Source organism: Ascidiella aspersa, chromosome 5 (genome assembly GCF_963924565.1).
Source record: "Ascidiella aspersa chromosome 5, kaAscAspe10.2, whole genome shotgun sequence".
Taxonomy (NCBI): domain Eukaryota; kingdom Metazoa; phylum Chordata; class Ascidiacea; order Phlebobranchia; family Ascidiidae; genus Ascidiella; species Ascidiella aspersa.
In genome coordinates, this window is record NC_139451.1 from 17563180 (window position 1) to 17577367 (window position 14188).

The 14188-nt window shown below is 35.5% G+C and overlaps 1 protein-coding gene across 1 annotated transcript; it reads right to left on the bottom strand.

Moving 5' to 3' along the window:
* Nucleotides 1-540: 540 nt before the first annotated feature.
* On the bottom strand, nt 541-13758 carry LOC146145138 (vacuolar protein sorting-associated protein 52 homolog). The gene is made up of 17 exons (XM_083389411.1): nt 13666-13758; nt 13534-13586; nt 12045-12120; nt 11157-11224; nt 7940-8115; nt 7430-7580; nt 6414-6514; nt 6204-6336; nt 5423-5617; nt 5145-5300; nt 4855-4935; nt 4556-4717; nt 4130-4231; nt 3010-3111; nt 2239-2370; nt 1954-2118; nt 541-1094 (listed from the first exon to the last, which is right to left on the bottom strand). The coding sequence occupies exons 1-17, from the start codon at nt 13733-13735 to the stop codon at nt 948-950; spliced, it is 2070 nt and encodes a 689-aa protein (XP_083245537.1). The 5' UTR covers nt 13736-13758; the 3' UTR covers nt 541-947.
* Between the last annotated feature and the right edge of the window lie 430 nt (nt 13759-14188).

Genomic DNA, 14188 nt, shown 5'->3' on the forward strand with positions numbered 1-14188 from the left:
GTTCAATCAAATACAAAAAATGTTTTAGCGTAATTTATTTCTTTGCTCATTTAAATGTAAAACTAGCTCACATTTTGGTATTGTTTTCAAAGTTACTTGTATAAAAATGAAAGCACAATAGTTTTGTTATTTAAGCAAATCTACAAGGGGTGCGAGAATTGTTGAACGTGATTTGAAAGGGGTGTAGCAAGCAAAAAAATTAAGAAGCCCTGCTGTGAGAAGTTGTTACCCATCTTTGCGAGTCTGATCCACATTTGAAAACTACTAAGCTTAGAGAACCTAATATTTTTTTAAAGACGGATCTCAACTAAAATTTCTGCAAAAAAACTTAGCTTAACATTTAAAAATTGAGCAATGTGTGAATGAAATATTGTAGAAGCATTAAACACAAATAATACTTCCAACCCTAATTAAACATTTAAGAACTGTTGTCTTAATGATAAAAGTTCTGTCGATTTATAGTGTATTTGCAGCCCCTTGTCTATTGAAACATGGTAGAACCAACTGTTCTGAAAGTTCTGGACGTCAATTATATAGCTTAAAAGTTGTTACATTTTATTGCACGAATATAAAAAACAGCTTATAGAACAGATTCGATATTTTGTTCGCCACAAAATAACTTCACATGCAAGTGCTATTAGACAAATGATGAAAAACGACACAACCAACTGAAATGGTGTATTCAGAGTAAATATACGATTTATTAGGAACAAGGAATGTTCGTGCTTGCCGGTAAAAACAAATGTACTAAAAAAGAAAATTTGAAGTCGAGCAAATGTGAAACCCTTTGTTTAAAGTTCGGAGTTGAAGAGTTGAACATTCAGCAACAAACTAAAATACCTTTCATCCACCTGTGCAAAACACTGCATACTTTATTAAACGACAAGAATAAGCAAGCCTGGTGTCGCCGGGTCCTAACACGACACCACAAATGCTTTGGAGCCCAGCTAAAAGTTTGGCTTGTACTTTTTCATTTCGACCATGATCAGGTGCATGTTGACGAGTTCCGATTTAGCCGGGATTGACTTGAACGGGGATTGCGTAAAAAGCTTTTGGAAGCGATGGTAGTACTGGATCAGGTTCGTAAAAGCAGCCTGGATAAAATTATTTAGGAATTTAGATATTTTAAAACAAAAATTCTACAAGACATTTACGATTTGCTCAAAGTGGGTTCCTGAAGTGAATATAATAAAAATAAATTCAATGAATCTCGTTTGGCAAAGTCATGTTTTAAAACAACTTTTTTAAATAACATTTTATAATAACAACTTACACTGACAATATCACACGACATTGAGCAGACTAGGACAACTAGAATTTTCGGTTTAGATTATAAAAACTAGAGCTTTTAAGTTTTTTCAAAATACAAATTTACGAAAACTAGAAATTAAACTAAAGTTGGCAACAAGGAGTACACCAAGATTTTTAATTTCCTGGCCAAACAAATATTTCATCTGCATGGCTAAAGATTTGCAAATACCAAGGAACAGAAAAACGTAGGAGAAAAGAACGGAAATTAGATTACAACTAGTATGAGGAACCAATCGGGGAGTAATAAGAATATCAAACCCATACAGAAGTAGGTATCATCTTGAACGTTTCAAATAACTCAATAAAGAGTTATTCGAAACGTTCAAGATGATACCTACTTCTGTATGGGCTTTGATATTATTATTACGTCTTACTACAACCTCCAACCATTATGCTCAAAAATCGGGGAGTAATTTGTTATCCCTATGTATGGTAAAGAAGAAATTTTCGCAGTACAGATTCTTTTGAATAAGGAAATGTAGGGTGGCATATTTAACTCATAAAAATTTCGTCTTTATGTTTGTATGTTTGAGATTTTTTTTGTATTGCTAGGGTAATACAACAATGGAAACCGTGAATTAATGTAAACAAGAGAGCTAATATTGAAGTTCTGTATAATAACAAACAAATATTTTGTCCCACCTGCACAATGGTGCTTCCCACTTTGAAATTTGTGAATGAACGTGTCACCTCGCGACTAATCAGGTCGACGCTCGTGCGCCATCCGGCGGCAAAACCCTGCACCAAAGGTACCACCTTCTGTTCGTATAGGCGTAGCTTGTCGGTCTGGCCGGACTCGATCACCGCCTTGCAAAAGGCAGAGAAATGTTAACACCAGAACAAACTTGGAATGTGTGATTATTAATTCGTTTACATAATAGAGTACATCTGTACATTGTGATACGAAAAGAATCCGACAACACTTACCTCACACTCGCGCACGAACGCCATCATGCCGCCGAAGTGGGGCGACAAGATTTCCTCGACGTACTCCTGCGTTCGATTGTTAAGCAACTGCTGAAAGCTGTCGGACTCCTTCGATTCTTCGGCTGTGCGTTCCTGAAAGTATCGTTTTAATTTTCACAATGTCATTTGCTCGGGGGTGGTGCCACTAGGGATGTTTGATAATAACGGATCGGAGCCAATACCCGACGTCAATTACTGTCAACTAGTAGTAATACGAACTTATGCCATGGTTTACGATAACTAGAGGAACTAAACCTCTTAACGCTTAAGAAAATTTTGGCCTAATAACCTGACAAAAAGTCTTTTCAACGTTTATTTCAGCTATGTTTGTTTGAACACAGCAATAATGATATTTAGTATTAGATCGGGATATTTTTATCAAAAATATCGAGCGTCGAAATAAAAAATGAAGTATCGGACATCCTAATTGTCACAATCTTTTTTTAAACGTCAGAAACACGAGGCCTTACAACCTAACACATATTCAGACATGGTACGATATGATAATTATGTAATAGTGATTAGAAGGTCACAGGACAGCTAAATGGCTTTCTTAATTTTGTTTCACCACGTAAATATCGTTTTTGAAAACGGTATTTAATTACTTTACATCGCCGGGGCAACGCCAGTAGTCCAAGTATTTTTTTTTCATTCCAAGCATAAGGCGACAATGTATTAAGCCGGTAAATACACCATTTAAGCTGGTCAACGCCATGTGTTTCGTCTAGTTACCATTAAAACTGAGAGCATCATATCATAGTTGTTGATGAGGAAAACGAGTTGTTCTTTGCGGTCGCGAAAGCAGGCGGCCAGCCGTAGGATGAAGTTCTGTACCTGTGTAGAGTAACAAGGATCGGTTTTGGAGAACTAGTTAAGTGTCAACTCGGCAATCAACAATCGTGGTGAATAGTTGAAGATTTTATTTACTAGATTTTATTTACTTTTACGCAATTTTATTTGCCCATATGAGTTTAAATTTAAATGTGATGCCTAGCGACAATAAACATCATAAAATATAGGGCCGTAAACACATAACAAACCGGTTGCGGTTGGCAAACTATGTTTTTTCAACTTTAAATGCGTAAGTGCATTTTCGAGGGCGCAATTTTATTTGCCTTTCTGATCGCTTTGGGGAGTCAGTGTAGCATAATGCCGCAAGGTCATGGAAATGCCAAGCATAGAGCTCAAAAAGGTAACTACAGTATATATAAGTTAGCTAAGATTTTGTTTATTATTTTATAACAAACATACGATTTTTATAATATAGATAGGATTCCGATAAACAAAATATTAAACCATCAATGCGCTTTTATTTGGCTCTATTAAACTGAATTATTGTCTCATAAGCAGATTTGGTGATATTAAATACTTTTAATAAATCACGTATAGGTTTACAAACCAAGTTTAGTCAATAAAGGAACTATTGAAGCTATATATTTTATAAAAAATATTAGTGGGCAGGGGGGTAAGCAAGCCAGGACTCCAAAAACTATATTTTTGACAGTTTTTCCGATGTTTTTGTCAGTTTTAAAAAAAATTATCTAGCCTGAATGCCATAAAATCTACATACTGAAAATTCTATTGAAAAAAATGCCATTATTTTGTATCAATATGCGAATCTTATGTACTTAATGCGTCACGTTCTATTTTTATTTAGTTTTTACGCCAATTTTAATCCCTTGCCACCCCCTTGGGGGTAGCGACCACCAGATTAGGAACCAGTGCTTTAAAAAGATGAGAGACGAGGTGTACCACACCACTAAACATACACCCAAGACTAGAGGCATCAATCAAATGACATCTGCTTTTGGGATGCAAACAGAAAAGAAAATAAGCGAATTAAAGTACGAACCTCGGTCTGCAGTTCGCCGAGCACTTGTTCGACCTGCTGATTGGGCAGATTCTCGTTGATGCGGACAATGGCGGCGCTAAACTCGGCATATCTACGAGTTATCTGCCAAAAATAGAAAACGATATTATGGGAATCTATTCGTACTTCAAAGAGCGTTAAAAGCCATATTAATGTATTTTCTTTATTATTTTAATGACAGGACAAGTGCTTTCAAAAATGAGATAAAATATACAAATAGGGTGAGGTTTGACAATACTTTTCAATAAACAGGGTGAAAAAACTACCAGCACCTAGATTTAAATGGAATTAAGAAATAGAACAAAAATAAAGTATTATTATTTGTGTGGCAGAATATCACAGGAACACAGTGTTAAACCCCAGGTAGTTTACCCATGCTGGCGTGAACTAGATAGAAGACCAACTTACGTAATGCGGCCGTACGTCTATGGAAGCTAGATTGTTGACGTTGCAGTCAACCACGCTGCGGATGTGCAACCGCACGATGTGCTCGAAGCGCGGCCATAGAATGGCGTTTACCGTGTCCCAGTAGCGCGCTAGAACTGTGACCTCGCGGTCGTGCATCATTACCTGAACCGAAAGTCTGTGAGATCACATGTGATCGTCGACAAATAAATCACAACTGACGCTTATATCGCAACACAGATAGAATATATACAGTTTTCTTGACGAACACATTACTTTGTTGCAACAATTAGTTCACTCACCTTAAATTTGTTGACAATGTGGATGCAGATAAAAAGGGCGATACTGTCGTAACAGTCCGTACAGATGGTGTCCACGTGTTTCTTAAATATAAAACAGGATTTCTGCAGGGCGATTGTCACAAATTTAATTCTCGCAGTTTTAACTATTGAGTGATAGCGCTGGCGGTGAAAACCGCTGTTTTACATTGGCCACCCACGGAATCCATTACCCCTTAAGACAGTGATCGTCAAACTTGTTTTTTTTACGGCCAAAAAATAGTAGTTCAAGAGCTATAAAAGCAAACACTTACTATAAAAAGAGCTAATGTTTTTCCGAGAATGGAGTTAAACAGGTCCTTGGCACCGGTTGAGGTGAACATGAAAAAGTCGCATATAAACAGGTACTCTCTGCAGCTGGTGTCCAAAAGAGCGTAGTGCTGACTGCGGAACAGACTCTCAAAGGAATACTGTAAACAAACGCATAGACAATTACAACTGGTATAACTTTCAAGTTATTTTAACACGCCAAGAAATGTTCTAAGTATGTTTTCACTGTCCAGAAAAGTGCAAACAAGTTTATTTTACCTACCTTTGTGTCATTTTTCTGTGCAGCATGCGGAACCACAATAGGGGCTTCGAGTCCGCCTTTCAGGATTTCATCTCTCTTTCCAATAGTGAACACAGATGATCGGTTGCGCATCGCCGGTCGAGAAGACGAAAAGAAACCTCTCTTGGAAGAGTCTTCGACTGCCATTAAATCATCTTTACTAGCAGTATCTTCGAACTTTGTAAAAAAAATTGTAATATAAATTAACTGTTTAACTTATTTTTTACTTGTCATTATTACCCTACAAAAAATAACTAATCTTGAGACTAAAGTATAGTTTCAAAGTTTTTGATTAAATAAACTAAAATTGTGGAAGTATGGGCGTGTAGCTAGTCACAGTAGTTGCAACATTTTAAAATAACGACACCTTAATCACAGGAAAAAACAAGATATTATTCTAAAACCGATGGCACATAATAATCACTTGCAAATAACATTATGTGCCATCTGGAATTCATATTATACAACAAACATGTTGGGATAAACGGACTTCATTGAGTGCATAGGTGCCAATATCACAAGGTGAACACAATTTCCATCAACACTTTTTTGCACAACTATTGGTTTTGCAGTTTGAGGTAACAGCAAAACTCAATTAAGTAGAATAAATTTAACGGCAAAGTAAAGGAAAAAAGTCAATGATTCTATGAGAAACAGCATACAATATTATAGAGATAGACTACATTAGTTGGTGCAGTTGGTGAAAGTTTTGTTGCCTCTGTTTCAAAACAAATAAAATGCATGTCCAATTAAATATAAATACCTGTAACTTTGTGATTCGGTTAAGGTAACTTTTGAAATACGATAGATAGACTTTGCTGAGAGTGTCTGTGTACTCATCCTTTACTTCATTTGCGACATGGCGCTCATTAGACAACAAAAATTCATAAAAAAATCTACAAATAAAAAATTGTTTTGAGTCACTGCAACTGCTTTCGTTTTATGTTCATCACACTTATTTGGAAGACTGTACCTGCAATTTAGCATAGCATTTTGCCCCAATTGATAGTTGCTCAAAGGCTTGCGAAACGAATAAATTTTATGTAGCATGAACTCCCTTATCTTAGCAATAGCCTGAAAACAAGTTTTGTGTCATTACAGTTAACCAGTAAGTAAAACTGATAGTAAGGACTTGCAAATTGCAAAAAGGATCCGGCCCACAGGCCATATGTTGTCCAGGTTTGCTTTAAATAGATGTTTAAAAAAATAGGTACTGAAAGGGTAAATTTGACGTTTAGTTGTGGGTCATCTAAACAAATTTCTGCGCTTGAGAGAAATATTTTCCATTTCAATTAAATATGTTCAGACCACGGCACTATGCATACTATCACATGTTGCGCTGTGCTACTCATAAAATCAGTACGGAGCGCAATTCCTGCTAAATTAGACTATAAAAAGTATACAGGTTTTATGCCACGATTATTATTTCGAAACCAAAATCAAATGCAAAATGACATTTTTTGTTTCTTGTTAGCCCCAGGGTCAACCGAAAATGCAGAATATTGTTTGTCTTTTGCCTTTCAATATATTCGTTCAATTTGGCTGATTAGCAAGTTAGTATTCAACAATTGACAATGGTGATGGGCGTTAATTGGCTATGTCTGAATATTCTTTTATGTTGCCATTACAATCACTATCTTATGACACCATACCCAGACGGGGACATTCCCTAAGTTAAAAATTCAAAAAACCTTTTTGATTTTTTGAATACATTTCTGGTCAGATTCCTTAAATTCCTTAGGTCGAAAATTCGGGACTCACCCTTTTTATATTCTGGATACGCCCTGATGAAAAGAGAAAAAAATAATTGTAGGTCAACCCAGATAAGTATGCAAATAACTTTTTTAATACTTCTAAATTCTGACAATGGTTTCTCAAAATAGAAATGACTTGCTAAATACAAGTTTTTCAGCTAAGGGTGGGTGGCACACATTTTATTGTGTTACTTTGTACTACTGCAATAAATTATGTAAATTAGCTAGAATTTACCTTGTATTTAAGTTTTTCAATAACGTCTTGAACATCGCGACACGCTGCTGTCTCATTGTAGGAATGCTGCTTAACAAAATTTATCTTGTGATTAAGTTCGTGAAGTTGCTCCAAAAAGGCTCGTTCCGTTACTGAGACCTCGAGAATAGTGCTGTAATGTTTTTAATTTTAATTTTCCTGGAATATATATGTACAACAAGACATCAATTATACTTTGCAATTATGGAGAAATTGATAAACTATGAATAATTCAATCATTTTGCCAGCTTAGCTAATTTTACTAAAAATATGTAAGCATATCACTACTGTGGTGTTTCGAAAGCTTGTGAATCTAGAGTTATCAGTGTTAATGACACAGTTTTATTTTATTAGAATATATCTAATTATTAAAAGGGCTGAGACTGCACAAATGAGCAGTAAGGTTCCTCCAGTATATTTAATTTAAACGACATTTATATCTATAGACAGATAAGGTACAATACTTTACATTTATAATAATTGAACTCTCACGTTATCATGACCTCTGGCACCACCATTTCGTCAACAAGCTGGCTTAGCTCGCTCTTTACTGCCTGTCTGTTTTTTAGTTTTACATTCATGGCAACAGACTGCTCTTGTAGACACTGAATCTCATTGCTTATGCTGCTCAAGTCATGCTGAAAGCCATGTAACATGGACTCCATTCTCTGTTAAAAGATATTAGTTAAAGAATTTGTATTAGATTATTTAAATAGTAATATCTGTTAAGATTAACAGTGAGCTTGCTAAACCGCATTTTTATATAAGTACTTTATGACCTATTTAATTGTGATCATTCTATGACTTGCGGTCAAAAGTCACTGAGCACATGGTGCCCTGACATTGTAGTTATCCTTACGGCAGTTGGTGTTACTACCTTGTTGCGGTAGGAGCTCATTTTGTTAGTTACTTGTAAGTGTTTGGCGATGATGTTTAACTTACTGATTCTGTTTCTGTTTTATTAACATTGTTTTGTATTAATTCTATTTGAATAAGGAATCCACTTGTTTAAGCCTTTACGTGTTTTAATAAATTCCTGTACGTGTACACTGATAAAGACTTCAGTATCGGATCGGATCCATTAGTTTTCATGGTAGCAGAGGATGGTTACAGGATACCAGTTGAAAACACGAAAGATGGCAACAAGTGCAAAGAGATCTCCACCAAAACGACTTGCCTTATTCTGCATGGAAGAACAAGGTACAAATATGGCAGCTTGTCACAGGCGTCGTCAAGAAAGAACAAGCAATTATTGTTCTTCTGGAGGGCCTAGAGGGCAACTCGAAGGCGGAAAAGGCTGTTTCGCAATAAACGCGCGAGGAACTACACGTAGAGAATGGAATGTCCACGTTGATTGGAAAACTCGATGCAGCGTTCAAGACGGAGTCTGTAGATGATGCTTACTCTACATACACCAAGTTTACAAGATAAGTACTGATATGACGATGATAGACTACATTTTAGAGTTTGAACATTTATCGCATAAGATGACATTTCACGAGATGGAATTGCCAGATGGACAATTGGCTTTGACTTTTGCAAGTGACCTTCGGTTTGAATCGATGAAATCTGCATTAAAACGCATATTTACAGAAAGCCCGATTGTTGACAAACTGTCGCAATATATTGACATTAGAGAAGATTCTTACGTAACCAGTAATTCAAGATATCGTAAAGGCTTCGATAAAAGAAAGTTCAATCCTATCGATAAGTTTGGAAAAATATCTAGATGTGTCATATGCGATTCTAAAATGCATTGGGCGGCGACTTGTCCTCACAAAAGGTATAATACGTCTGTACCTTCTAATGATGTTTGAGATGATGAAGTCAACATTGTGCTATTTTCAAGTGTGACCAACAGTTGCATAGCTGAAACCTACAAGTCAGCAGTTATAGACACTGCTTGTTCGAAAACTGTCTGTGGTGAACGGTGGCTGCGAAATTATTTATTCAATTTACATTCCAAGTTTAAACGTGACGTTAGAATCACTCCTTCGCGTACGGCTTTTAAGTTTGGTGACGGAAAGAGAGTCATTTCCAAATCCCAAGCCCTAATTCCTGCTTGTGTTGGTGGAAAATTGTGCAGCATTGACGTTTTTGTCGTCAAGAACGACTTGCCTCTGTTACTTAGCAGGTCGTCACTCCAGAAAGCAGGTGCTGTACCTGATCTTGCTCGTGGTCGAGCAACAATGTTCAACAAAGACGTTGAACTGTTTTAGTCGTCGAGTGGTCACTACTGTGTTGGTGTTATCCAGAGGAGACACAACCCTGGTGACAATCACTTCCATGATCGGAAGACATGGAGAAGCCCTGGCAATTTGGCCAGATCGTCGTGCCCAGTAAGAGCGGCTCCTAAGGTCAGCGAACCTAGTAAAGCGCACACTAAACGAGTTGCGCGTGTAATCAGTAATATCACAGATGCAGCGCAGTACGAAGACTGTGGTGAATGTCCACATCTCGCCAATGATGAGCGGAATCGATATTACTTCAACGCGTGTAAAGAATGCAAGAAGGTAAAAGGAAGGAAATATATCCAATGGTTGGATCCTTCGCCCAGATGATAAGTACGGTGGTCGTCGAGCGACAGATGAGTTCGTTAACATATCATCAGGTTCTTACTTTTCGTCCGGTCAACTTGAGGTTGATCGGCTGCTGTGATGGTATACGAGGGAGCCAAGGTACATTGCTGTACTGACGGCCCTATTGTGCGTGTCACACCAACGCAGTAAATGAGTTGGTGTTGGGACGGACTGTTATGTTTCTATTCTTGCGTTTGCTATACATTGCCGAGTGTTCGTTAATCTTTCTATTCGTTGCGATTCACTTTTTTAAGAAAAAAAAAAATAACAGTGAGTTTGTTAAGATTAACAGTGAGCTTGCTAAACCGCATTTTTATATAAGTACTTTATGACCTATTTAATTGTGTGATCATTCTATGACTTGCGGTCAAAAGTCACTGAGCACATGGTGCCCTGACATTGTAGTTGTCCTTACGGCAGTTGGTGTTACTACCTTGTCGCGGTAGGAGCTCATTTTGTTAGTTACTTGTAAGTGTTTGGCGATGATGTTTAACTTACTGATTCTGTTTCTGTTTTATTAACATTGTTTTGTATTAATTCTATTTGAATAAGGAATCCACTTGTTTAAGCCTTTACATGTTTTAATAAATTCCTGTACGTGTACACTGATAAAGACTTCAGTATCGGATCGGATCCATTAGTTTTCAATATCAATATTCAGAAACTACAATTGTTTAAAGGGAAAGCATTTTTAAACCAAGCTAAAATTTAAACCCTGATTAGGCCATCTAATTTCCAGAATAGCCTTTCAAAAGGCACCTGGTATACTGTTATAACTAGAACTATGCCAATTATTTTTCGACTTGTCTTGTCAAAATTTACATGCTAGGTCAAAATTATTTCAAGTCAGAACCGAAAAAAAATGCAGATAAATCGTTAACAAAATTAAAAAAAAAAAAAAAACTAGTTCGCTTTTTGAAACTGTTGTTCAGTTTTTTTTAATTTGTTGTTCAATCTTATCATAAAATTAAGTTTTGATTTATATTCAACATTTTTGCCTATTTTAGCTTACTAATATTTTGCCTATTTTAGCTTACTAATGCGTCATTTTCATTCTAAAATATCAGGAATCAATATTGAAATAAAATGTCCAGTATCAGACTTCCCTTCCCACAATTTTTTACAATTACCTCAAGAACTTTATCACATTCACCAATTTGCGTGTGCAGTCTAGCAATGTTTTCACTCTCAACAATATCTGAAATATTTGAAAAAGGTTAACATTCGTTTTACTGACAAAAATAACATAAACTCAACTGAGGACATTATGCAAGTGCAAATGAATAAACATGCACAGAATTAACAAAAATGTCTTCTATGAGACACAGTTTGGTTTAAACATTTTAATTATGATTTATTCTTCTATAAAGATTTTCCAAAATTATAATAGTTTATTCAAGTCTAAGCAGCCCTTTGAGTTTTTGATTAACACTGTTCCAACTTCCTAACTCAAGGGTGAGAATACCAATACAATAAGGTGACACAAATGTTGGTAAAATCTGTAGATATATATATCAAATATTGTTGGCCATGCCAAGCAGCCTCGCTCCAAAATAGTGTAAAATATAATTTAATCCCATAAACAGAATAATGTGATTTAATATGGAATTTCTTTAACATGCTTAGCTAAGTATAGTTTGATATAGTTTTTAATTGAGTAAGCCACCTAATCGGTAAGAAATTTAATCAGGCCCACTGCTTGTTTTTCTTAAAACAATATATATTTTGGTATGTTCTGCCCTTATTTGACAACACATCTGCAAATCTTTTGTATGGAATGTTTTATTGAAGAAAACGTTTGCTATGAAGTAACATAAGGCAGATAAGTAAAAACAAGCGAAACTATGTTTGATTAAACATAAATGTGGGGTTGGATCCACTTTTGAATACTAAAATTAGAATTGTTTTTGCACTTTTTTTTGCATCTCAATGTATATTACATTTGGCATTGCAATACACAATAAAACCATGTAATATATAAATACATACATAATACACAGCTTAAGAAAGAAACTTACAGTCCTTAATGGATCCATTTTCAACTATAGTCAGGTTGTGCTCAATTTGCTTTGAATATTCACGCAAATCAACACCCTAAATAAATAGTGAAGTTAATTCTCTATATCAGTGCTCCTAAACTTATTTACTTGTAATACATAGACAAAGTTTAAAAACACTCTTTGACGCACATAGAAAAGCATACAAAATAATAATTATTATTCCATAAATATAGGCAAATACGAAAACCATTTGTTTAAATAAATTGACAATTTTAGATAAAAATGTTTGTTTATAGTTTTTATGCCACAGTGTGCATTCTGTGACTGGTAACTACCCAGTATTTAAAAAAAATAATTTGTTTCATATGTGATTTAGTGAATTACAAGCATAAAAGTTCATATTTGGTTAATATAGGTGGTTCAGTTATGGTGGATTGCACATTTTAGGTGTGCGACGATGCATATATATCCTTTGCACACCACACTTAATAATATTTACCAGGATAAAAAATGTTAACAGAACAAATTAAAGTATAATGAGTTCAGCCACAAAGTTCTTTGATCCATTGTTTTTCAACACATAGGTTGCATCCCAGTAAAAAAGCTGGAACTCAACAGAAGTAGGATCCAAAAATTGTATAAAGAAGTACGAAGACATGCATTATATTGGTAAAATTTAAACAATGCATGTTAATTTCTTATGTTTTGTTCGCTTACAAAAAGTCAGTAGAGAATTAGGTCACCAATGCGCACTGTTATAATTTCAATCAGTATTTCGGGTCATGTTTTGGCGATGGTCTGGAATCCTACTCCTTGTTTTTTACAGTAAGGAAACAAGTTGTTATAAACTAAATTGCAAGAAAAAAATACATATGGGAGAATAAATTTAATAATAATACTTTACCCACTCAAACCCAAACTTGCACCCCAACACAAGTAATCGAAAGCCAAGGACAAAAATATGGTAGGATTCTAGACCAGTGCCAAAGTGTTATTACACATGCACAACTGTGGAAAGTATGGCAAGTGCACTGGCAAGGTTTTTTCAACCTTTCAAAAGTACAACCCGAAAAATGTAAAACGCTTTTGCGGCATACGTATACAGTGCATGTAAGCAATACAGAGTGCACCGGAAATTGAAAAGTGCACCAGATGTCCATTTATTTACCTTTGTGACATGCACCAGCGAGATCTTGTTGAAATCTGCCATACTTTCCAGACAGGCACATGCGCAGATTTTGACAATTAAACTAAAGCCACGCAATTCTAACCTTCCTAAACATGTCTACCCACAATATCCAAACTGTTTTTACCTTTGAGAACTCGGCAAGAAGTGCCATGAACTGCAGTCTGACCAAGCATGATGTTGCAGAACAACGCAATAGAACCAAATAAAGGCAATACCAACTTGCCTTTGTTCAACTCAAATTTAAAAACTACAGATGTCAGTTTATAACTGCTTAAAGGTGTTTTTACTAGGTAAATTGTATAATCCTAAAAAACTTACAGACTCCAAGGCTTCTTTTACAAGGTCATCTTCAAGATTTTCTTGAATGTGTTCTACATAAAAAAATACAATTAAATAAATTCTTTACTCAACTCACTACTCTTAATTTTGTTAAAATGATTTAGGGATTACCGTCAACGTTATCCAGAACATAATCGTCCGAGGTTAGGTCAAGATTTTCTAAATTAATACCAAGCTCCATTAGTAAAGTTGTGTTTCGCAAACGTGAACACCAAAGGATTGTCATTTCGCCGAAATAATTTTTGGTATTTTTTTTTAGAAATTTTTCAACCCGTTTACCACAAAATTGTTTATTAGAACTAAAAAAAACATATTCAAGAAAATTTAATAGCGAGTTTTAAACACGCTTATCAAATAACCTATACATCGATATTTTTGTAAGTATTCGATTTGGGAAGATTCACACATTTTTAATTGCAGTTTGTACTGATTATAAACATGTATATTTCAACAGGTGAGACATGACCACCGTGCTATCTGACTCCACTAAATCGAAACTAAAACAAACTGCTATTGTAATTTAAGGAGCATACTGTCAGGTCGCTTATAGATTTATTGTACATTCACATAATTCAGCATAGTTCGCAAACACGTCTCGCAAGTAAGGCATGCATCTGTTGACTGTAGTGCAGTA

What these genes read in the sequence shown, in the direction of transcription:
- LOC146145138 (XM_083389411.1), bottom strand. Translation starts at nt 13,735, where the DNA reads ATGGAGCTTGGTATTAATTTAGAAAATCTTGACCTAACCTCGGACGAT. An exon ending in TAAAAGAAGCCTTGGAGTCT is followed by an intron (nt 12,121 to 13,533) that starts GTAAGTTTTTTA and finishes CTATTTATTTAG; the next exon opens with GGTGTTGATTTGCGTGAATA. An exon ending in AATGTGATAAAGTTCTTGAG is followed by an intron (nt 8,116 to 11,156) that starts GTAATTGTAAAA and finishes ATCTTTTAACAG; the next exon opens with AGAATGGAGTCCATGTTACA.